The sequence below is a fragment of the Phodopus roborovskii genome, unplaced genomic scaffold (genome assembly GCF_943737965.1).
Source record: "Phodopus roborovskii unplaced genomic scaffold, PHOROB, whole genome shotgun sequence".
NCBI lineage: Eukaryota > Metazoa > Chordata > Mammalia > Rodentia > Cricetidae > Phodopus > Phodopus roborovskii.
The window spans coordinates 46,845,010-46,869,171 of NW_026126480.1; the positions used below are offsets into that span (position 1 = coordinate 46,845,010).

The 24,162-nt window shown below is 48.8% G+C and overlaps 1 protein-coding gene across 24 annotated transcripts in view; it reads left to right on the forward strand.

Moving 5' to 3' along the window:
• The window catches only part of Jakmip3 (Janus kinase and microtubule interacting protein 3), a 100,240-nt gene that overhangs the window by 67,365 nt on the left and 8,713 nt on the right, over positions 1–24,162 (forward strand). For 3 of the 24 annotated variants that reach the window (XM_051193247.1, XM_051193246.1, XM_051193254.1), the window contains exons 4-16: positions 9,051–9,269; positions 10,557–10,676; positions 11,553–11,699; positions 12,274–12,405; positions 14,097–14,132; positions 14,807–14,866; positions 16,827–16,958; positions 18,277–18,405; positions 19,252–19,335; positions 19,506–19,568; positions 21,383–21,481; positions 22,660–22,758; positions 22,844–22,903. In XM_051193247.1, the coding sequence (XP_051049204.1) occupies positions 9,051–9,269; positions 10,557–10,676; positions 11,553–11,699; positions 12,274–12,405; positions 14,097–14,132; positions 14,807–14,866; positions 16,827–16,958; positions 18,277–18,405; positions 19,252–19,335; positions 19,506–19,568; positions 21,383–21,481; positions 22,660–22,758; positions 22,844–22,903 (1,380 nt within the window). The remainder of the gene's footprint in view (positions 1–9,050; positions 9,270–10,556; positions 10,677–11,552; positions 11,700–12,273; positions 12,406–14,096; positions 14,133–14,806; positions 14,867–16,826; positions 16,959–18,276; positions 18,406–19,251; positions 19,336–19,505; positions 19,569–21,382; positions 21,482–22,659; positions 22,759–22,843; positions 22,904–24,162) is intronic. The other 21 variants (XM_051193249.1, XM_051193256.1, XM_051193248.1 and 18 more) reach the window with 14 other exon arrangements.

Sequence of the window (24,162 nt, forward strand, 5' to 3'; positions counted from 1 at the left end):
GCCACAGTTACATTTGAAAACATTTAACTGTCTATGTTCTTTGCACTATTTGGCAGAGACTGTCATTTCTTCACTGGGCATACTGGCTAGCATGGAGCCTTAGACCAGTGTGGTGTGATAAAGGCCGAGAACTCCAGGTCAGGAGTGGTGGTCCTGAAGGAACCAGTGGCCTTGGGAGCTCTTCACAGACTGATGCCATCCCTTTGTGAGTCATCTAAGCTAGAGAATTTGAACAGGGGCCATGGCCCCAAAGAGGAGTGCCACATCAATCATTGGGCAGGGCTACACTGGGGCTGCTGTGGAGGGCACAAGTCTGAGAATCCTGCTGAAGTCCAGGCCCTGAGGACGGAACACAGTGGACCAACATCCCATCCACAGGTGTTCTGGAATAACTGGGCTGGGGAGGGAACTGAGAAGGTTCTGGGTTCATCTAAGAGCCACAAAAGCAGGTGCTATAATTTGAAGTTCTGTCTCTCTGTCCTGGCCAGTGGCATTGTCTGACTATAATTCAAGCCTGTTTGATGTAGTGCTTAGCTAATTGTTACATTCGGATCTGGGGCCAGGCAGTGCCCACGTCTGCCATCCAAGGCAGCAGAGTGCTGACCCCAGGACCCTAAATGATGGGCTAGGATGTGACCTAGTAGAACTCAGAAGCCTCAGAGAAAGGCTGGTGGAGAGGAGACAGAAGGAAGTATGGCTAAGATGTCACCAATAAACACTGGAGATACATCTGGCCAGGGCAGGGTATGGCTTGGGGTGGCTAGGGCTTTGAGACTCCTATATGGGTTCAACAGTCTCCTCACTTTTGCCCAGAAAGTCACAGTGTAGGGAGTGCAGAGTCAGAACCCTTTGTCCTCCTCTGCCCTGAAAGGGAGTTCAAGTCAGACAGACCCTCTTCTGGTGATAGGTGGGTCCTGTATGGTTTCCTTGGTTTCATCTGCACATATTCTACTCCATGCTCCTAGGTAAGCTAGTCCCTTGGCCACATATTCAGTACTGTCATAGTGAAGTGGAAGGGGTTGGGAATCTCACGCTAAAAGGTTCTGGAACATTCTGCACAGGCTCACAGTGATCTCAGATGGGGACGACTACCGCCTAACAGTTCTGCCTTCCTCAGAGCCTCCAGCTCATGACAGCTGAGGACGGGACTGTGCCGAGCCCTGCAGCATTCCTACAGGGTTGCCATCGAGTCTGGGAGGGTTCTGCTGTGCAAGTACACAGCAGCTACACACAGGCTGCATTTTCTAAAATACAACCTCAGGCTGTTATTCACAGCTCTATGAAACAGAGGAATTACAGGCAAGAAGCAATTTCCTCTCCCTCATAAAAGTCTGTGGTTTACAATATTAGCCCCTTCTACCCAGCCGTTAGAGCAGTTAGCTAATATGGTGTGCTAATATACAGCACTAATGAGAACTCTATAAAGAAAGCTATAAAAGTGAGACCAATCCCCAAGGCACCAAGTGCCTGCTGGAAGGCTGGGCCTGGCCTTGGTTTTCCATAATTTTGTTCCACCAAGGGCATGTGTCTCAGGGAGGTATTCAGAAAGGCATGGGGGTCCTTTCCTCTAAAGGAGCAGGCAGTCACTTGTCCCTTTTGAAAACAATACCACCAGATGCTACAGTAGTTTTCCCAAGTCCCTGAGTGTTCTTCAGCAATGCTTCAGGTTTTGCCAAAAGTCCATGAATTCCATTTAAGCCACCACAGCCCAGCTGCCAATCTTACAGCTGATTTGTCTAACTTCTGGGGGACATATCCCAGTAACCACTGCTGTTCAAGAAGAGGTAAGATCCCAGGGGCAAGGTCCTGGCCACAGATGCCCACTGAAGATGCTGATTTGGAACATGCTTAGGCAGATCAAGAGCCTTTAAAAATGTCAGTGTGTAAATTGTACTCAAACATAGCTGGATTTGAGCACTGGGCACCCACACGTGCCTTTCTGTCCATCATGTTTAGACTGAGGGATAATGCTATGCAGGAAAGGCACAAATTCAGAGGATGGTACAGAGATTGCAGCTTGCATGTGCCTGTAGCCACCATTGAATTAAGAGACCTGGTACCTGCAAACACTTTCCAGAGATGCCCTTGCCATATACTGCTCTTGCCTCTCCCAGCTTCCTGGAAACCACATCAGCATGTTCCCTGGCAATCTGGCGCTGAGTTATCCATTCTTCTCTGGAGGAGTTCACACTGCTTTGGGTTTGGGATATTGCAAATATCCCAATCATGTCCTTGGGTAGTCTCATGTACTGACTTCTCCTTTTCTATTCATGTGGCCAAGGGAAGTGTTGGGCCATAGGAAGATCCAGTGTTAACCTTAGAACACTCAGCTGACCAGAGCAGGTGAACCCACTTCCACCCCTGACTTTCCAGGGGGCAGGGCCCCCTTTATTCTGAATTGGAACCACAGCCAGTACTGCATCTCTATCCAGTACTGCATCTCTGTCACAGTAGAGAGAACAACCTCCCCATCCATGTGCCATTGGCTTTTGTAAAGCACCCATTCACGTACATTGGCTCTTTTTAAACTGGATGTTTTTCCTGATCGATTTCGGTAACTTCTCTCTGTATTCTGGCTAGTACAGCAGTCTTCTCAGTGTGGCTGCCCCAGGCACCCCAGCAGCATCTGTGCATAAGTATGGCTCCTGACATCAAGGAGGTGCAATCTGTCAAGTCTTTTTTGTTGTTGTTGTTTGTTTTGTTTTGTTTTTTGACAGTGTTTCTCTGTGTAGCTTTGGAGCCTGTCCTAGAACTAGCTCTTATAGACCAGGCTAGGCTAGTCTTGAACTCACAGAGATCTGCCAGCATCTGCCTCCTAGGTGCTGGGATTAAAGCCATGTGCCACCACCGTCTGGCTGGCCATCAATTCTTTTAATGTGTAGTTTGAATCCTGCTTAAAAACTTCTTTACTTGCCCTAAGGTCACGTGAACACTCCTGTGCTGTCACTAGACAGGATACTGTTTCACCCTTTACTCCACATGATATGTGCTTTTGTAAATGCTACAAAATGGTTCCTTACTTGCTCTGTGAGTGTCTACTGTTGTGGAACTAATTTTGGGAAGTCTGCACCTCCTGTTAATGAAAGTATCATTCTGGCTTATATCATGTGTCCTTACTGCTGTGGGTTGTTTTTTACCTTATGGAAGCCTGTCTGCTTTTCTACCCAGTACATAGTATCTTAATCCTGTCACCATGAAGTAAGTTTCGGCATCTTCACCAAGGGTAAAGTCTCCAACTTTGCTCTTTATCTCTTATGATAGCATATTAATTTCCCTGTACCATTTAGATCAATCAGTGCATTGGTTTCCACAGAAAAGCACCTCTTCTTTAGGAAGAGATGTAGTCTGCCGTCCTGTGGTTTTTCTGTGATTTCTCTTAGCCACACTTCATGTATTTCTCTCTTGCCTTCGTTTGCTGGGTTTCTTCATGTTTGATATTTGGTGCTATCTGACTTGACATTGCATTTATTACGTTTTAAAATATCTTTCCTAATTTTTGTTGCTGATACATAGTAATATCATTGGTTTTTAAAACTGGTCTTGAACCTTGAAGCCTTCACTTGGTAATTCTGATAGCCTATGTATAGGTTGGCTTTGGGTTTGCAATCAACAGCCAGGCCTGATGGCACAGGCATATAAGCCCAGCTATTCAGGAAGCTGAAAGAGGAAGGTTGTGACTTCAAGTCCTGCCTGGACAAGTTAGTGAGAGCCCGTCTCAAAATAAAAAGTGAAAGAAGGTCAAGGTTATATCTGTGTGATAGAAGATTGCCTTATGTGCAAGGCCCTGGGTTTAACCCTCCTTACCAAGGAAACCCCATGCTTTCTATGCATGCATTCATATCACCATGGATGAAGACAGTGTGATCCTTCCTTTCCAACCTCATGCCTTTGATTTCTATTCTTGTCTTAGTGCACTGGTTCAGATCACAAGTAGAATTTTGCAGATTATTTCTGGCTCTGTCCTCTCCCTAATCTCAAGGCAAGGCACCATCATGTACTTTATGACTGGAGATGCTGTCGGCTTTGGGGTGGTTAGTAAAAACCTTGATGGGAGTAGAAAACTCCCTGACACTTTAATTTGCTGACGACTCTTACCACGAGTGGCTATGGAATCTCATCAAATGCTTACTCTGCATAAACTCAGGTGACAGTATGGGATTTTTTTTTAAGACTTTATCTCATCGAGGAGAGAGATTACATCCATTGTTTTGCAATGCAAACTCCACATGGCATTCTTGGGATAAGTCTTACTTGACCATGATACATTGTTTTGTTTTTCATTACTGTTTTGAGAATTTACTCCCACTTTATTATAGGATTCTTGCCATGTTGTACGATCTAAATTTGGCTGGCTTTATAAAACTATCTTTAAAAACAGCCTTTTTCTTTTCTCTTAATAAGCTTTTGAAGGAGTGGGTAGAATCTTGCTCTGTAGCCCAGGCTGGCCTTGAACTCACCACTCTATGAATGCACAGCCTCCTGAGTGCTGGAATTGTAGGTGTGAACCACCATCTCTGCTTCAAGTTTCTTTTATTATTAGTAGTAGTAGTACATTTCTTCTTCCAGTGTTTGGACAAATTCACTAGTGAAGATCACTGGGATTAGAATTTTCTTTTGTGCAATATTTCAAATTATGAATAAAATTTATCTAATAAATAAACCTTTTCATATTTTCTACTTCTTGTGTCAAGTTTAGTAAAAATTTATTTCTTAAGGAATTTGTCCAATTCATATATACCTTTAAATATATTGACATAAAATTGCTCTTAATGTTCTGATTATACTTTTAATGTCTGAGGAGTCTATGATGACATGAGTTCTCTTCCGCCTCTTCCTATACCTTTTTTCCCCTCTCTTCCCCCCTTCTCCACTATCCCCAATCCACTATTGCACCATCAAGCACATAAGAGCTTCTTGAATCTGAAATGATGTCTTTTTAGTGGCTTTGAGAAATTCTTCACCATTATGTAGGAAAATATTTCTTCACCTTTCCTCTCTGTCCACTGACATGTATTAGACACCTTAACTATACCCACTCTTTTTTAAATGTAATTTATTTTTATTTTATGTGCATTGGTGTTTTGTCTGCATGTATGCCTGTGTAAGGGTATCAGAAGCCCTGGAACTGGAGTTACAGACAGTTGTGAGCTGCCATGCAAGTGCTGGGAATTGAACCGGGGTCCTCTGGAAGAACATCTAGTACTCTTAACCACTGAACAATCTCTCCATCCCCAAGAAAAACATTTTAACAATTATTTTCTCAGATTCTGTTCTGCTAACTCTAATGTCTCATTCATCTCTGGGCCTGACCTTTACATTTGATTTATCTCCAAGGCTACAACTCTTCCATGCCTTCCAACAAGTGTTGCCATTTTGGCATATACTGGATGCTGGGGGAAGTGTTATAGCTGTGCAGAGTGAGTTTCCTTCTGGGTCTGATTAGGGTTTAGAGTGGATCTGTTTCACCCTCATTACCCTGAAGTTTTTGCTTATGGTGCAGTGTGTGGATTCTGCAGCCTCTGGCCAAATGCCCACCCCATTCACCAAGGTTAGCTGTTTCCAGGGAGGGAGACCCCCCAGGGACAGGCTGGGCCAAGGCTCCCATATGCTTTCCTGACTCCAGCATCCCACTCCTGTACTGAGTGCTTGTTTAGCACACAGAGTTGCTGACTGTGCAAGGCTAAGTGTAGTGCCAACTTCCCCTCCCTGTCTGGAACTAACATTTCAAAGGACCTTTTAGGTGAGTCTAGTGGGATCCACCATTGTCATTCTGTTGAAAAACTGCCACAAGATTGTGGGTACCTGAACATTCTGTCCATATCCAAGTTGTCAGTAACGTGTGGCAAGTTCTTCACTATGCCACAAATCCTCCTGTCTCTGGAACACTGAGGGTGGGGCATGTGCAGAGCCTAGCATGTCTTATTTGTTATTGCATACCTACTCTCAGACTGCCTCTGAGGATAACTTGAGGCTGCATTGTTATCCTAGCATCCTCAGCTCCAGCTTAGCTTACCCCTCATACCCTCTGCTGTCTAGGCTGCACCTGGGCCACCACCAGGCTCTCCATCTGGTCAGCATTTTCTCTCCCATCTCTCTTCCACCCTCAACCCTCAAGGGTTCTCCCCTGTTCTCACCACCTGACTAAGCCCTTCCAGGACCAGCTTTTAGGGAAATGAACCCCACTACAAAGCACGTTGCCCTTCCTCATCTCCCACACACCCTGCTGAACAGCAGCATTTGCTGGTACAGAACCCATGTTTATCTGTTTGGGGTCATCTGCAGAACCGGGAGAGTCACTGGGAGAAGACAGATGGTGTGAGCGCCCTCTGTCGTCACTGAGAAGCACTGGGCAGCAGTGCCTGTCTTAGGAACCCAGTCAGATGGAAGCTCCCAAAGCTGTGGGGGACCTACCACATTGAGAGGTGTGCCCTGAGCAGCAAGCTTGCCTGGTGGCCATTTTGGGGTATAATGGAGGAATGATTCTCAGTACATCAGAGGAGGGGTAGATCACATTTACCATATCAGCCAGCAGAGGAACAGGGGAGGTGCCCCTAATCTCTACCTCTGTACCTGAGGTTGGGGATCTGCCTGTTGATGGGCCAGGATGTTCTGATGCAGACCACATGGGGGATGGGGAGCATTGTAAGGAGCATGCTCTTTGAGTCAGGCTCTGAAGCACTGTAAGTCCTCAACAAGCATCCTCCTGAACACCCTTTGCTGGAAACTCAACAGTCCCCAGGAACCCCTCTGTGGTTTCCAGACAACATCTATAACTGAGAATTAGGAGCAGTGGCAAAGCACAGGATGAATCCTGGTGGTAACCAGCAGGCTCCAGCCTGATCCTGAATCTCAATCTGAAAAGGGTGTTCCCTTCACAGGGGCAAGGACATGTGGTTTCATTTGTACATGCTGATTGCAGAGTGAACGGGTTCAGGAGAGGACATGTGCCAGTATGTGGTATCAGGAAACTGCCACAGGCATCTAGGAGAGACAGTAGCATAGATGACCTGTTCCTCCAGGTTTACTGGGACTTCCCAGGCTTAGTGGTGAGGATATACACTAGAAACCGCTTAGTTTAGACTCACAGGAAGGTTACTTGCCAAATGTGGGGATGGGTGTGGACTCAAAAGAAGGTAGCCTGTCCTATGAACCCAAAAACTACAGAAGGGAAGATGGAGGGGCATCATTGGCCTAGGAGCCCCAGCCTCCAGCCTGTAATGACACAGGTCATACTTGGTTAGCAACCCTTCACGGAAAGGGAGTGACATTTGTGGGCACCAAGATACATGTGGGCAGGATTCCTGTGCGGTTTGCTGGGGTGTCTTGGGCCATCTTGTTCGTTGTGGTTCAGTGGATACAGTAGTGGCTGCCATGAGTGAGGAGCCACCCTGCTAGGCAGAGCGCCCTAGTCTGGATGGGGCCTGGCGTACTGCAGATGCATGCTCTCATCCCATGAAGGCTTGCCGACCTATCCCAGCATGATTAGGAGACAAAAAAATCAGACAGGTTCAGTTTAAAACAGTGAGTGAGTGCTGGGCATGTGGTGCACACTTTTTAATCCCAGCACTCAGGAAGCAGAGGCAGTTGGATCTCTCTGAGTTTGAGGCCAGCCTGGTCTACAGAGTGAGTTCCAGGACAGGCTCCAAAACAATACAGAGAAACCCTGTCTTGAAAACAAAACAAAACACCACTGAGTGAGAAAACCACAGACTTAGGAGACCCTGTCACCAATTTCTACACGGGTACCCTGTGCCTATTGACCTCAAAGACAGGGCTGCCTTTGCTCAAACCAGATGCTCAGGCAGCCATTTCATGCTTACACAGGAGCTCTTCTTCTGTTTTGATTCCCAGAGGCTATTAATGAATGGCTGGATGAGAGCCTAGCCTCAGAACCTAGCTGCTTTCATAAGGTTTTATGTTTACCAGCCCAGCCGTTCTGCTTCCCTGATCGTCCATGTTGCCCTTTGAGCACCATGGCATGCACCACTGAACAGGAATTAAGCCAGTAAGGCTTTATTTTTATCTTGTTCTGCCCATGGCTTGCCTGGAATTTGTGGCCAAGGTTAGTTACATATCTGTCTGTGTTTCCAGCTACCTTCAGCACAGACCGGCTGTCTTTGAAATTAAGTTGTTTCCCTCGATGTTGCCCTGTTACAAACCTAGTGCTGGTTATACTTACAGCACCCAGGTCCCCTTTTCCCCTCCCCATCCAGGGTCAGCCTCAGGCAGAGCATGGACCTGCTTGGGCAGCCCCAGTAAGAGACCCAGGATACAGGTAGTATATATGTCCCAAAGGGCTTCCTGATGCCACAATTAGGTCAAGCACAAAACACACTGCCTTTTGGGGAAGGTAGGAGGGCCATCACTAGCCCAGCAGTGACCAGGGGCTGTGATAGGATAGATGCGGTGGGTGTTGCCTTCTGGAGCCTGCTCGGCCAGCTGTCCCTACCCTCCCCTGAAAGTCTTAGTCTTCAACAAGATTCACAGGGAGTATATGTGACCTGGAAATGCATGGCTGCGCAGTGTTCAGCTTTTGGCCATCCTTCAGAGCCAAGTCCACCTCCTACCTATTCCAAAGAAGAATCTTGTCCACCGTGCCCTTAGTAGCAGGTGTAGATATGTCAGGGTGAATCTCTGCTTTGCCCATTACACTGAAGGAAGCAAGAACTGCAGGTCTTTGAACCCTGCCCAGTGATGCCCATTACCATGGACACACAAGCAAGGGATGGGGGCTTCTTGATGAGTCACCCTGACTGGCAATGCAAGGATACATGTTGCCTGGGGCCTGTAGAAGGGATTCCTCACTGGGACCAGCCCAGGGTGAGCCAGTTGGATTTGGATGACCCAGGGCTGGGGTACTATGCAGCATGGGTGCCCATCTCTCATCTAGAATGTCTGCCTTTGCTTCCGGTCCCAGAGCCCAAGACACTCTCTGGTGGGGCTACCATCCCCGGGACTTTTTCCTCCTAATGCCACTCTGCCTGTTTCGATGGTAACTGCAGATCTGTACCCTGCCTGCGCGGTGTGATTGTGTTCTGTTCTCCTTGTAGATGGAGGAGATAAAATTTAAAGACAGAGCAGTCTTCGTGCTGGAAAGAGAGTTAGGGGTTCAAGCCGGGCATGCCCAGAGACTGCAGCTGCAGAAAGAGGCTCTAGATGAGCAGCTTTCCCAGGCCAAAGAGGCTGAGCGGCACCCAGGCAGCCCCAGACGGGAACTCCCTCATGCAAGCGGTGCAGGAGACGTCTCCTCAGACCACTCAGGAAGCCCTGTAAGCACCCCCAGGTCTCGTCTCAGCCAGCCCCGAGTCGTAGACACATAGTACCATGGAGCTGTCTGACTCAATGCAGCAGCTCCATGGGAAGTCCACAACCTGTACCCAGCCAGCTCCCCTGCTCCAGACACTGAACAGCCAGCCCCTACTTACCTGGCTCTGGCCAGGAGGGCTGATACACGGTCTCCCTCCCTCATCAGCCCAATAGAAGCACTGATCTTGTTGCCTCCTGGGCCCCAGATTGCTAAAGGTCACTTGCAGGTCATGGCCTGCCCTTGGTTGGTGGGGAGAACCCTCTCCAAGCATGAACTGCTTCCCTTCCCTCCCATCCCCCTGTGCACGGGCTCCAGCTCTCCCTCCCCTATGTCTCTGGCCTGGCCCCTCTTGTGATTGTTGCTAGCACTAACATCACCAGTCACTGCCCACCTGCTTTTCATGTGGCCTTGACACTTTCTGCTCCTTCTTAGTCTGCTGGTGACCTTGTGGGTCAGCAACTGTATAACTGTAAGCATATTCATTCGTCACACTCCTCATTCAGATTCTCTGTGGTGGTCTGCAGTACCCTGGGAGACCCTCTAAGTCTTAGGCCCCCAGCCTCTCCTGCACCTGTTGAATGAGGAATTTGAGCCATGTCCAGTATCTTCTGGACATCATTTTCTTTGATTCAGGGACAGAAGTTTGAGCTGATTCAACCTTGGGCCACTGACTTTGGAGGATATCATTTACGATCATATTACAAATTGCTTTCCTGAGTTAGAACCAATACCTGGCATGCCCTGGTTCTGTACAGACCACTGCAATAGTGCCAGATTCCAAATGTGCATTAGAATATTTTCATTCATTTTTTAATGTTCCCGTGTTCTAAAAGTGAGTTTTAGAAACTCAATTTGAGGGAGCCTACTTCTTGGGAAAACAACTCTAGAAAGTCTACAAGCAATGTCATCTTTTAAGAGTTACTTGCTTCTTGGCAGGGCAGGCCTGTCTGGAAGGTATAGCTGGGCTGCAGCCCAAAGGAAGCATGTATCTGGTCTTCATCAACACTGGGCTCTCACACTTGCACGCCCTGACCCGCCACATTTGCATATGGCCGACATCTTTGCTTTCCCATCTTGCTGGGTGTAGTGCATGAGCTCCAGGCCAAGGGCCTCTGCCAGGAGGGCCCTGCCAGCAGCCACTGGGAAGCAAAGGCAGTCACAATGCAGAAGAGTGTTGTTCTCCAGCTAGATTGGGGTTCATGGAGGTTTGTATCTAGGAACAGTTATTTGCAGTTGACTTTTGTTTTAGGAACAGCAGTTGGATGAAAAGGATGCCAGGCGCTTCCAACTTAAAATCGCTGAGCTAAGTGCTATCATCCGTAAACTGGAAGACCGCAATGCCTTGCTGTCTGAAGAGAGGAACGAGCTGGTGAGTTACTGGTAGGGAGCTTTGTATTCTATAGGTTAGGACTGCAGTTTGGGGAGAGGTGGAGGTATCCATACTAGAATTCCTTATGAAAATGAGGAGTGATGGTGTCAAGGGACAGCCTTTCCTCAAAGCTTCTTGGTCGTGCTACTATAAAACTATAACGAAAACACGGGGTGGGCCATAGCACACCCCCACTTACTGCTAAGTGGAGCACTGGCCCCACCCTGCTGGTCTTCACCTTTCTCTCCATCTGCAGCTGAGCTGAGATGCCTCTGTTTTACCTGGGTGTGAAGTGGGCAGGGAACGGCAGGACTCTCCCTGCAGCCTGAGCTAAACTTTCCATTTTGCACTCTGTCCCTGTAAGTTCTGCACCCACACATTCTGAATCTATAGGCCTCACATCTACAGACAGATTCTGCACCTATAGATTTTTTTATTCATAGGTTTCCTCACCTACATATTCTGAATCTACAGTTATGTATGGACAGGCTCCACACTTATAGGTTTCATGTGTGTCCATGAAGCCAGCCATTTAAAAAACTTCCATTAGTCCTGCACAATAAGTGTCTCTCTCTTTATGCTTTGTTTCCTGAACAATATTATCCATCAAATAACTGTTTTTACTCTGTAGATAGATTATTATAAACAACCCTACAATGTACAGCACACTGGAAATGTGCTAGTCTCCATGCAAGCACCATGCCACTTTATACAATTAATTTGACACCTGTGTGTTGGGGATCCTCAGAGTATATTCACGTGCCCTCCCCCAAAAGACACAGAGCTCCCTGACTGGTCAGTTTGTTGTCATTGTATAAAGACCTGTCAGTTCTATATCACATAAAAGCTCATATTATGTAATAAATATTGTTTCAGTTAAAGCGGTTGAGGGAAGCTGAAAGTCAGTACAAGCCGTTGCTGGATAAAAACAAACGTCTTACTCGGAAAAATGAGGACTTGTCCCACACTCTGCGGCGTATAGAAAGCAAGCTGAAATTCGTTACCCAGGAGAACATAGAGATGGTGAGTGCCTGCTAGGTCTGCAGAAATAGTTACTGGGCAGAGCTAGGCAGCACCTCGTTTCCTCTGCCCTCCTTTAACACCAGAGGGTGTGCAAGTCACTTATAGCCCCAGGAGTCCTGTGCAAAGAGGGACAGGACCTCCAGGCCTGCTGAGGAGCACCAAGCCAGATGCCAGGGTAAACTCCACTCTTGCCTCTGCCATTATGCCAAACTGCTGTCCTCCTGTTCCTTCATGCTCTGAAAGTCCCAGAGGCCATGAGGAAAGTTAGATCAAGAGTAAAGTGACTCAATAGATGTCACAGGAGTCATGTCATTAGCCCTTTCAGATAATAGTCCATCTCCTCAGACAGTTCAGGTGCTTTGTCTGGGCTATCTGGGAAGCTGTCTGGGGCCTAATGTATGACCAAGATATAGGCCTTGGCTTCCCTGGTGCCCTGCTACAGGCTGCTCCAAGCCCAAGCAGAACCGTGCTTGTCCACAGCAAGGAAACCTGAACTGTCACTCAGGCCAGTAGGGAGGTCCTCCCTTCTTGCTTTGCAGGCCAATCACTCTACCCACCATGCTTGGTGTTTCAGAGGCAGAGAGCTGGAATCATCCGGAGACCCAGCTCCTTAAACGACCTGGATCAAAGTCAAGACGAGAGAGAGATCGACTTCCTAAAGCTCCAGATTGTGGAGCAGCAGAACCTCATTGATGAGCTTTCTAAGGTGAGCATTGCTACACTCCCCTGCTGCTATGTGCCCTCTGGAGCCATGTCCATCTGCTATCCTGTGCACCCATGGGAGGGAGCTGTGTGCCCCTGACATCGTGCGCCCCTCTGGGGCTGTACACTGCATAGACTCTGTGTCCATGCACTCCGTCTGCACCTCAGCCCGTAGCCCCCACATGCCCTCTGATGCCACACACAGCCATCTGCAGCACACCTCTACTCTCTGTGCTCTCTGCCTCATCTCTCTGGGGTAGAAATGGGGCAAAGGAGAGCAGGGATGCATTGATGGGGTCTCCTCAGCTGCCCCCTCCTTCATAGTCACTACCTAAAGTGACCTTTAAACAGCTCTCTGCCTCCAGTCTCCTAACACTGCATGCCTCAAGGCCCAAGGCCAGCAGCGCTGCCCACGTTGATAACAAACTACTGTAGCCAGAAAGCTTAAGAACATGCCATCTATTTACTGTGAGTTTTGGAGGCCAAGGATACAAGTTCAAAATCAAAGAGTGGATGGATGGCTGTACTCCATGCACACACTCTGCCTGGGGTCACTCCTTCCCCTGAGCAGCTCTGTGGACTCCAGTGTTCTCAGCTGTGGTCTTATCTTTCCACTCGATACCACCGTGGCCTCCTCCTCTTCTGTTTCTTGTAGGAACCTTGCCACTGGGGTTTATGACTCAGATCTAGTATAGATCTTTACTTAATTACACCTTCAAATACACTATTTGGAAATCAGGTTCCATTCACAGGTTTGGTGGATAGGGCTGTGGACACTTTTTGAGGGCTACCATGCTGGCCCCACTTCTCTGTCCTTGTGCCAGCCTCCACATCCCAGCATGGGTTTGTAAATAGTGCTTCATGAAACTCTCCACCCTATCTTAAGAGTACCCTCTGCTTCCTATTGGAATCCTGGTTGAGTCCATGATGAGACTATTTATTTATTTCCTTCCTTTCTTTCTTTCTTTCTTTTTTTTTTTTTTTTTTTTTTTTTTTGTTTGTTTGTTTGGTTTTTTTTTGTTTTGTTTTTTTGTTTTTGAGACAGGGTTTCTTTGTATTGCTTTGGAGCCTGTCCTGGAACTAGCTTTGTAGACCAGGCTGGCCTTGAACTCACAGAGATTCACCTGCCTCTGTCTCCCGAGTGCTGGGACTAAAGGCATACACCACCAACACCTGGCTGAGGCGATTTCAAATTTCAAAATGAGCTGCCTCTGTGTCCTTTGGAAGGTGGCAGCAGGACAGTGGCATAGACTTCTTTCTCCATCCCCTGACTCCCCAGACTGTGGGTGGCCACTGGGATGGCCTTTGCTGACCCTGCTGGGGGCCTGAGTTCCTTCCTCTCTCAATCTCAACAATAATAATGGACGGGAGCAATGGGAAAAGATTGGGATCCTGGGTGCTTACAGATACCTATCATGGCAATTTCTGAAAGGCCTCTTTCTCCTGCTCAGAGTGAGTAACAGGATACCCACTGTGAACAAAGACTTCTGGTATTCTAGAAGGTGCTGGGAGTCCTCAGAAGAGAGGAAGGAGTATTAGGCACTCCCTCTGGGAAGTGAGTGCATGGCCCTTAGGCCTGTACCAGCTATGTGACTCTGAGGTTAGAATTTAGAAATTCTGGGAGCCATTCTCTCTGACCTCTGGAGAGCAAGGTCTTCCCTGTCAACTCTGTGACATGGTATTTTCTTCCCCTAGACCCTGGAGACAGCAGGCTATGTGAAGAGTGTGTTGGTAAGTACTGGCGGGCACCGCCCTACTTGCTGCATGATCCCCCTGCCCCTAGTGACTCTGTGAACCCATTCTGTGCCCATGGCCCCTTATAGTCTAGACAGAACAGCTGTGACTTCTTGAATGAGACTTAGTATTCCCTGACCAAAGATGTAGTGGCACCAGTTCTTGGGTGTATAGGAACAGCTGCCCCAGGTGACACAGCACCAGCTGTAATGATTTTTCTGTTTACTCCCCAAAGACCTGAACCAAGAGGCCACCTTTGCCACCCCTATCAGTTTCTCCCAACTAACATGAAAGCTATGTTGGCTGGCTCTTGTCACCCTCATGACAGCGAAATCACAAACGCTCAGGGTAGCTTCCCAGCAGTGAAGCAGACACTGGCCTATACAGGGTCTCAGGAACTGTTTCTCCATAAGCAAGGTCCCCTTTCCACAGAGCGAAAGGACCCGGAGCACCTAACCTCCTTGAATGTCCAGTTTCCCACAAGCCCAAGGCCCACCTACATGGGGGCTTGCTTGCCTCATGCTGACAGAGGATTGCTAGTGTGTACAATCTCCTTAAGAAGCCTTCATGCCCAAGAACACCTTCTACAAAATGTGGTGCAAACCTATGCCTGTGCACCTTGCCAGGCAGCCGATCTGCTACTAACCAGAACTTTCCAACTGGCTTTGCAGGAGCGTGATAAGCTGTTGCGGTATCGGAAACAAAGAAAGAAAATGGCAAAACTCCCCAAGGTAAAAGAAGGGGAGGGCTCGGGCATAAAGTGCAAGCTTCCAAAACCTGTCTAAGAGGGATGAATTTCCTCCTTTGCACATAAAGAGAAAATTTTATTAAAAAGTGTCACTCTGAAATAACCCATGTAGGACTCAAAGCAAATCCACTGTTTATCATCTTAAATTTTGTCAACTAAGATCAGGCCAACCTCGCTTGGAGAGAAGGACCCTGTTTATCTGAGGTTGCAGGGTCATAGTTGGGACTGTGTTACAGGGTTTTTGTTTTGTTTTGCTTGTAGTCCTGGTTTGTTTTAGAATTTTCATCCAATCTTTTGAGAATTTTATAATTTATACAATGTATTTTGATCATATCAACCCCCCTACTCCCCACTCCAGTTCCTCCCCAGTCCCTCTCCCCATCTACAGACAGCACTGATAGGACTCATCGGATTATAGAGAGGCCCTGGATGTCTTTACCATGCAAACCCATGGTGGTGTTAAGTCTATTATTCAGGGGAAATGTGAGGAAGAAACTCTGATTGAGAGTAGACAGAGGGTCTCACAGTTGTGAAGAGAAGCAGTGAGACTTTTTCTGAGAGTTGACGTTTGGTGAGTTCACAAGGTCAGTGGTCAGTGTGCACCCAGCCAGCTGAGTTCAGCAGCCAGGGCATTGGACACACCCAGGACCTGTTCCACCAACATATCCCCACTGTCGCCTCAGTGTTCAAGAGGAGGGGGGGGTCAGAATCCAAAGGCCTAGAGGATAGGAAGCCTGGGGCCAGGCAGCAGGCACCAGTGTGTGGTGGGCACTGGCCAGTGAAGAGCTGGAACACAAGGGGCTGGCGGGTCTACAGCATAGACACTCTCGCAGCACGGGCAGCATGGGGCAGCAGGAGTTGAAGCCAAGAGGGAGGTGGTGTGTGTAAGAGTGAAGGCCTTCAGAGAAAGGGCAATGACGTGACAGGAGGAGCCCAGCCCACCTGTGCGGTTTATGCTTAATAATCAGAGATCAGGGGGACTGAGGTTTGATGAAATTGCTTCAAGTTCGTGTTTATTTGGCTTACCTGTTTTCTCTGTTTCTATGGAGAAGCCTGGTAGAGACTGGGGTGCAGAAAAACAGTTGGGGTGCAGGGAATTCCTTCTGAAAGGACAGGATTCCCCTAAGCAAGTGTCGGGGGGGGGGTCATTCAACTAGAAAGGCAGGGCAGCGGTCAGCTCACTGGAGAAAAGCCCAAAACACTGCTAGGCAGGAGGAAGATGTAAGATGTGGGTACCTAGGAAGGGACATGAGGAAAGGGGCTAGAAAATGTAGGCTGTGAGGGCACATGGTATTCCTAGTCCCAGGTTCAAGCTTTCCTTGAAGGTTCTGGAAGAGACACAAGTTCACAATGGCCAACCACTAGTTCAGAATCAGTTGAGGAAGGAGACCCTGACTGTGGCCAAAAGAAGATGAGAGCTTCCTGGAACTTGTAATACTCCTAAAACCTGGATGAGCAAAGCTAAGGATTTTGAAGGAAGAACTTCTCAAACTAGCTGGTAGAGGATTTGGCTTTGCTTGGCTTCTAGTCCAATCTGTCAAGGACAGATACAACAGAGTCCTGTGGCTGCAGAGTGAATGCACAGTATCTTGGAACTCACTGTCCACCCTGCATGAATGAGTTCAGGAGGCACAAAGATCCGGTCCAGGAACCACTTATCCAGGGCCACTTCCCCATGTACCCTCCATCATCCTTCCTCCAGGACAACCAAACTGGTTAATAATGCCCAGACCACCGTCTTGGCACATGGGAGACTAGCCCTGGCCTTCTTAAAGGACAACAGCAAACATAGAAGGGGGTGAATGGTATTAGGGCTGCCCAGTGGGGGGACAGCTGTTTAGCTATGACCCCACACATGAGCAACAGGAAGAGGAAGCAGAGCTGGCCTAGGGCTGCCAGACCCACCTGGCTTGGGTTGCACTAATGCATTGCATTTGGGTCAGAAGCCAGTTGTTGTGGAGACCTTCTTCGGATATGATGAAGAAGCTTCCTTGGAATCCGATGGCTCCTCCATTTCTTATCAAACTGACAGGACAGACCAGACCCCATGCACCCCGGAAGATGACCTGGAAGAGGTAATTTGGCTCTCCCACAGAGTTGTTTGACTAGCTAGCCCTTGGGGGTTGGTGAGGCACTGAGTCAGGCTGGGCAAGGGATAGGGTGGAGGTCTTACATGAATGCTGCTCCCTTTGGATCTTCAGGCTTGCCCCTGCCAGTCCTCTATTTGCACAGTAAGGAACATCATTTATATTGCTTGGGTGTGTGGCTACTGAAGGCCACTCCTTGCCTCCCTCCATGCAGCTAGAACCCTCTATGGGGTTTCAGAGGGCTCTCCACTCTCTTCAAAGGCTTCCCAGAAAAGTTTGAACCTCTAAGCAAGAGGCCAGCACCATTTCAGGGTACATCAGTGTTCTTAGTGTATAAAAACAGGCCACGTGTCCTGTCTGGCTAGCCTCTCCTGCCAGAGTGATGGCCACCTCAAGTCCAGCAACCATCTCGGCTCCCAGGTCTGAAAATTAGGATGTGTCCTTGTGGGGGCTGCTCTAGCATGGCCAACCCCTCTGGCAGGAAGTGTGGTTCGCAGCCTTGAAGGGGCCCAGTGGACAGGTTATTATGGATGGCCTGCCCTGGTAGATGCTGGAGTGTGGCTCAAAGGCTTTGGACGTGATTAGAAATCTAAGCTATCATAACATATACATTACTATCAGCCTTAGGGAACAAGCGGGGGATGGGGAGGGAAGATGGCTTCAATCACTTCTAGATAATGGCCTACTCTCCAAACTGAGGGCCCCCAGGGCTCCAAGGTGACAGCAGACCCACTTGCATCTGCTCTCTAGCTGTGGCAGCAGGTGACAGTGCAGCTAGAAGCACACGTCCAGGGGTGATTCTATTGGTGAGCCTGAGGTAACCCATCCTGACACAGGCATTAGGGTGGGGTGGGGGTGGGGGAGCTGTACTTCCTATGACCCTGTACTCTTTTCCCAAAGCTCAGTGTATTTCTCATGACACGTTTCTGCCACTGGAGCTGTGGGGAAGCATCTTACGTCATAAAGAGGCCTCAGGGTCAGGGCAAATAGGAGTTCCAACTGAGCCCCTGGTCACTGGCTACCAACCAATGAGGCTTATCTTGGCTTCTTCATGGCCAGTTCAGCCACCCACCCCAGGAGCCAAGGGTCACCTCCCAGGAAAACTTCCCTCTAAACTTCCCAAGTAGTATCCCTCTCTACAAGCTGCAGAGTCCCTCCAGCACACTTCTTAGAAAGACTAGTCACTGTACCTCATTGGGAAGAGTGGAGCCCAGCTATTTGGGGGTGCTGCTATGTGGGGCCCAGGTTAATGCTATATCTCTCTTTGCACATGCGGTACCCGTGTGGTGCCTATGTGCTTCTCTAGGGTATGGCCAAGGAAGAGACGGAGCTGAGGTTTCGGCAGCTGACCATGGAATACCAGGCATTGCAGCGAGCCTATGCCTTGCTGCAGGAACAAGTCGGAGGGACCCTGGATGCAGAGCGAGAAGTTAAGGTCTAAATGACTTCTACTCTGCGATGTTCCAGCTCCCACTCAGCACCTCCCTGCTTGTTCCCAGGCTCTACAGGGACACTCAACTTGCTTAAACTTTTGAGCTAAGCTCATTGTATCCCACAGTCACTGGGTCTTGGGTCTTAGCACTAGAACCTTTAAAAGCCAGGGTTATGGAACGTGAGGCTGGGTCAGTTTGAGCTAGGGTGGAACTGGCATGGATGGTGGCCATACAGATATGGGTGAGGATCCCTGTCTCTGCTAAAGGCTATAGCCAGGATACACAGGACCTTCATACTGTAAGATAATGCCACCTTTACAGCCTCTGAAGGCACGGGGATAGGCTAAGGACAGTGTGGGAGCCGAGGTTTGTCGATGGGAGCTGCAAAGCTCCTCCTGTCTGCTTCTCTGGACATGTTCCATCAGTCAGCAGTATCCAGGCAACCCTGACCAGCAAGGCTTGAGAGGGAGTGCTCCCTGCTGACTATTGGAGGCAGTGAGAGCACTAAGACTCAGAGAAGGACACGGGAAAGGGGATTCTCCTCACGGCTTTCCAGGGGACACCTACCTTAGAACTGTGGCTGGTACAGTAAGTAGGGAGACAGGCTGCTTCCTCAAGCGATGGGGCTCTCCTGAGCAGAAAGCTGTGAGGTCTTGGTCCTGGTAGCCCACACTCTCCCTATTCACCCTGCAGGGCAAGAGGCAATTCTGCAAATTAGGGACTTGGAAACACAGCACAACTACTTACCAATTAACTGGACTGAGGCAGAGTGCTCTACAGCCTGTATCTCTGAGTCTGTCTGTCTGCTGTTAGAGAAAATTTGATGTATTCTTCCTCCTTTCTTACAGACCCGTGAGCAGCTGCAAGCAGAAATGCAGAGAGCACAGACCCGGGTGGAGGACCTGGAAAAGGCACTGGCTGAGCAGGGGCAGGTGAGTTCCTCTGGGGTTCATATCCTTTACCTGAACTAAGGGGTCCTGGGAGAGGCATGGCCCTCAGTAGTTTCCAAGTTTCCTATTCAATAAGGATGGAGGGGGTGAGCACATACCTATAGTATTCTCCTGCAGGGTATTCATGTCTGCATTTTAATTCCATTTTCAAGGATATGAAATGGATTGAGGAGAAGCAAGCGTTGTATCGAAGAAATCAAGAGCTTGTAGAAAAGGTATGCCCTATCTCCCAGCTGTACATGCATCTGGCAAGATGCCTTTGTGCTTACAGAGTGAGTATGCGGTAGACTTTGTAGGCTGGTAGTAGACTCGGCATGAGTTCCAGGCCTTTCTGTGGTTCACCCTGTAGCAGCCCAAGACAGCCCACTTCCTGGAAGAGGAGACAAGGGCTGCTTCTTTCAGGTTCATAGGAGCTGTGTCTGCAGTCATTGTAGTAACTGCTGTGATTATGGGTAAGAATGGCTGGAGAAATCACTGGAACCAATCTGGTCAGAAGCCATGTGGGCCAAGGATCTTCTAGCAATGTCCACCATGAGACTGAATGTCCTCAGAGTAGAGCCTCCTCGAGAGTCCCCAGGTGAGGCTGGACTTTGTTCCCAACTGTGCAGCTTGAGTAGGGCAGTGCCTCATAATATCTTCAGCTATGGGCTCTCTTGGTTGTCTATGCTAACAGAACACTCAAAAACAAAAAATAAACAACAACAAGAACAAAACCTCAACTCCATTTCCCTGGCTGTGGTTTTATTGGTTGTCATATTTTATCTAATTAAAACAGGTCAGAAAACATGGGTGAAGAGCCACACTAATCTTAGCAGTTTCCTGGTGCCAACACATCTTCCCCAAGGTGGGCCTAGACAGGAGACTTCTTTTTGCGGTACACACTAATACTCGTGTACCCCCACACTTAACACCTGTGAGCACACTCAGATGCACATACCCACTTTAAAAATCTGTGCTCTCCAGGAAGCTGAAGAGAAGACAGACAGGAAAGAGCTTGCTGAGCAGGCTTGAGGACCTGAGTTCAGATCCTGGCACTCATGCAAAGCTGGGTGGAGCAGCGTGTGTCTATAGTCTCAGCACTGGGAGGGACTCTGGGGCTTGCTGGCCGGCTGAATTAGTGAATTCCAAATTTAAAGTTCTGTTTCAAAAAAAAAAAAAAAAAAAAAAAAACAAGTGGAGAAAGGTTGAAGGAGATGCTCCATGTCAACGTCTGACATCCACATGCACATGTGTAGATGTTCATATCACACACAGGTATGAGAACATACATCAACACACATGTACACCTATGCTGCCTTCTGGATTTGATGATACAAAGTGGCAACCTGGCCCTACAGGTGCTTCAAAGCTGCTAAATACTCAGGGCAAGAGCTAGCACCATGGAAGGGTCTAGAGCAGACTGAATTGGCTCACTTACAGGATATCTACCTTGCCGGTCTCCTGAATAGTAGAACTGGCTTATGGGTCTCCAAGTTCAGTGCTGGGAGAGATGGCTATAGCTGCCTCCTCCACGGTGGACATCCCGTCTTCGCGGAGCAACTGAGGGTGTGAACCCTGAGTGGTGTGTGTTAGTCTTTGGTTTTGGTGTTGTTCTGTGATGCCAGTGGTCAAACCCAGAGCCTTGCACATGCTAGGCATGTGCCCTTCCACTTAACACTGAACTACACACCAGCCCTTGTGTGTTCACAGGACACAGGAAGACAGAACCTACATCAAGTCCACTCATTATTGGTGCTATCTAAACACCTGAATTATCCACATCAAATCTGGAATGTTGCCAGGCAACCACACACCCATTCATTCCTCCCTGGGCCATGGACCAGCCTGAGCTCCCAGAATTGCAGAGGGGACAACTTGTCCTCAATAGCTTCCTTCCTTTTCTGTGTTTGTGGAGCAGTTCTCTGGGCAGCCCCGTCATACTGGGAAAGTGGCCCTGTTCCCACAGAAACAAGCAGCTGTCTAAAAAGCTGGTCTGCCATCCCTGAAAGAATCAGATGCTTTCTCGGCTCACCCACTTTCTATTCTTCAGATAAAACAAATGGAGACAGAGGAGGCCCGGCTGAAGCACGAGGTCCAGGATGCAAAGGACCAGAATGAGCTGTTGGAATTCAGGATCCTGGAGCTTGAGGTAGGGTAGACTTGGGAGCGGGGCACACAAGCTGCTGGACCATAGGGCCGTAATCTGGGATCCTCTTCTCAAACCTCTCAGCTCTTGTGATGAATAAAATCCCAAAGGCTACGTGGGAAAGAAAAGAGGCCAAGTGGGGCCACTGTTTACCTCCCAAGAAGAATGGGGCACTTGGGGTAGGGGTGAGGAGTGGCAAGCAAGAAATGGGCATTGTAAAGGGAAAGGAAAACAAGCAGAATGCTCAGGGCTCCTTCCAGACCTGTGACATTAGCAAAGCACTGTGACTGCAGCTGCACTGAGGTGACCAGTTACAGGGACATTGCCCAGGCCCTGGTGCAGCCCAGCAGATATTCAAGGCCCTAGATGGAGAGGTACCATACAATGGTCAGATGCCCTTCAATTTCACCCTGCTGTCCCTGGCCTATGCCCTCTGCTGTGACCTACAAAGGAGGAGAGGCAAAGATCCTTGGGAGGTCAGACTGGGGTGGGGGGTTCATGCCACTGTGCCAACTTTCACTGTGAGGACAGGTGGGTAGTGTTGCTCACTAAGGCTAGAGGAAGTTATTACATAGGTGTGTCCCTGATGGGCATTCCCACACAGCCCTGAGTCCTCCACCTCAGTCCCGTGGGCAGAAAGCCTGTTGGACATTGAGTCCAGATGGACCTTCTACTAGGAATCATCCTGTCCACCTCCCTGGGTACTGGAGGGCCATGAAGCTGCCTGGCTGTCCTCCATGAATTCTGGGCTTCTGTGTGCATCCTCTGTATAAGGACTGTGGACCCCATCAGTGGTCTCCTCTGGCACTCATTTGTCTGTTCCATGGGTGACTCTACCTGAGGTCTGTCCTCTAAGCTTCTTCACAGCCTCTGGGACTCAGGCTGAAAGACCAAGTGAACCCTGGGATGGGTCCCAGTAGGCCATGTGACCAGGGCTCTGTAGAGCCAGCATCCTGCCACCTGGGGCAGCAAGCACACAGAGACAATCTTCTGGGCAAGTCCATGGAGGTTTCTTCTCAAGGGCTCCCCTAGAGCTGGTTTTGGGAAACATCACCTTGAGCCTCCAGTGGGTGGTCTTACTCGGTGTTGCCCTGGCACCAACTCAGAGCACCAGGGAGAGAGGAGATAGGGTGAGAACAGCTCCACTCTTGCCATGACCAACTGTCTTCTCTTTGTCTCAGGAGAGGGAGAGGAAGTCACCTGCCATCAACTTCCACCATACGCCTTTTGTAGATGGGAAGAGCCCCCTGCAGGTATATTGTGAAGCGGAAGGTGTAACGGTAAGACTCCCCCTCCCTCCATCACCTTGCATGGCCCACCAAGCTGTCACTCACATCTCACTCTGTCCCTCTGTCTGCCTCCTAGGACATCCTGGTCACAGAGCTGATGAAGAAGCTGGATATCCTGGGGGATAACGCCGTAAGTGTATGTTGCTCTCCTGACTTGTGCATGCCTCTTCACGCTGACCACCCCAGCCCAGCCCTCAGGCCCAGGGGCCCCGTAAGCCCACCCCAGCCCCATCATAGGCTCCCTTGACCAAACCCTCTCCTGAGGTGAAGAGCCTGCTTAGATGACTCCTGAGTTTGGGAAAAGCCTGCTCTTGGCTCATTGTGGCTATACCCTTGGGGCCTAGTCTCCCAGTTCTTGCTGCCTAGTCATGTGTACCTAGTTTCTAGACCCTCTTTGGATCATAGCTCTTCTATGACCACAGTGTTGGTCTGGGGGAGTGTTGCTCTTCAGCAATCCTGATTCATTGGGATTCTCAGTTCTTTGATTTTGGGGTAGAAGCAGAGTCAATAGGTAGTCTCCAAATTACATAGGGAGGAAAGTGCCTATTTCTGCAGCAAACTCCTCCAAAGACTACTAATTATCAAGTGGACAGAGTCAATGCAACCCTCCACTATACCTCCTAGATTTCCTTCAGGCCACCATTCTACCCTCTGTCCACCCTACACACATACATACATACATACATACATACATACATCTTCTCTCTGGTCACCCTATTTCTGTCATCCACTCACCAGTTCCTTGTCCATCAATCTGTCCTTTCATCCATCTTCTGTCTACCATATCTACCACCCATCTACCTTTAATCATCCCCACGCGTCCCTCTATCCTGTTTACCATTTATCCATCCATCCATCCACCCACCCACCCACCCATCCATTCACCCACCCACCCATCCATCCATTATCTTAATTCCATTCATCCATCCTCCATCAGTCCTCCTTCCATATTCCCCTATACCTTCTTCCTTCTTCCCTCCATTCACCCGTCCTGCAATCACTTACCTATCTATTCTCCATGCATTATTACATACTTGTTGATCTCTCCCACCACCTCCACTGTGTCAGCTTTGGTACTGACAGGAGCCTTCTCTTTATCCTCTCATTTCCTGGGACGCTGTGAGGAACAGAGCAGGGAGAAGCACCTTCAGGGAGTTCCCAGATGGCTATGTCCACCACTTAACCACTCTTGATGGTTCCTTTATAGCAAAGATGGTGAAGTCCCATTCAATAGCAGGGATAGTCATGATGCATTGTGCCCTGAGGTCTAGCCATAGGTGCAAGTTATGTCATGGATTCTAACTTCTGGTTTACAGCTAGAGAAATTGATGGCTCAGTTTACGGAGCTGATTTAATGGCAGTTTTGGCGATGGCTCCAACCAGGTCTGTGTCTGG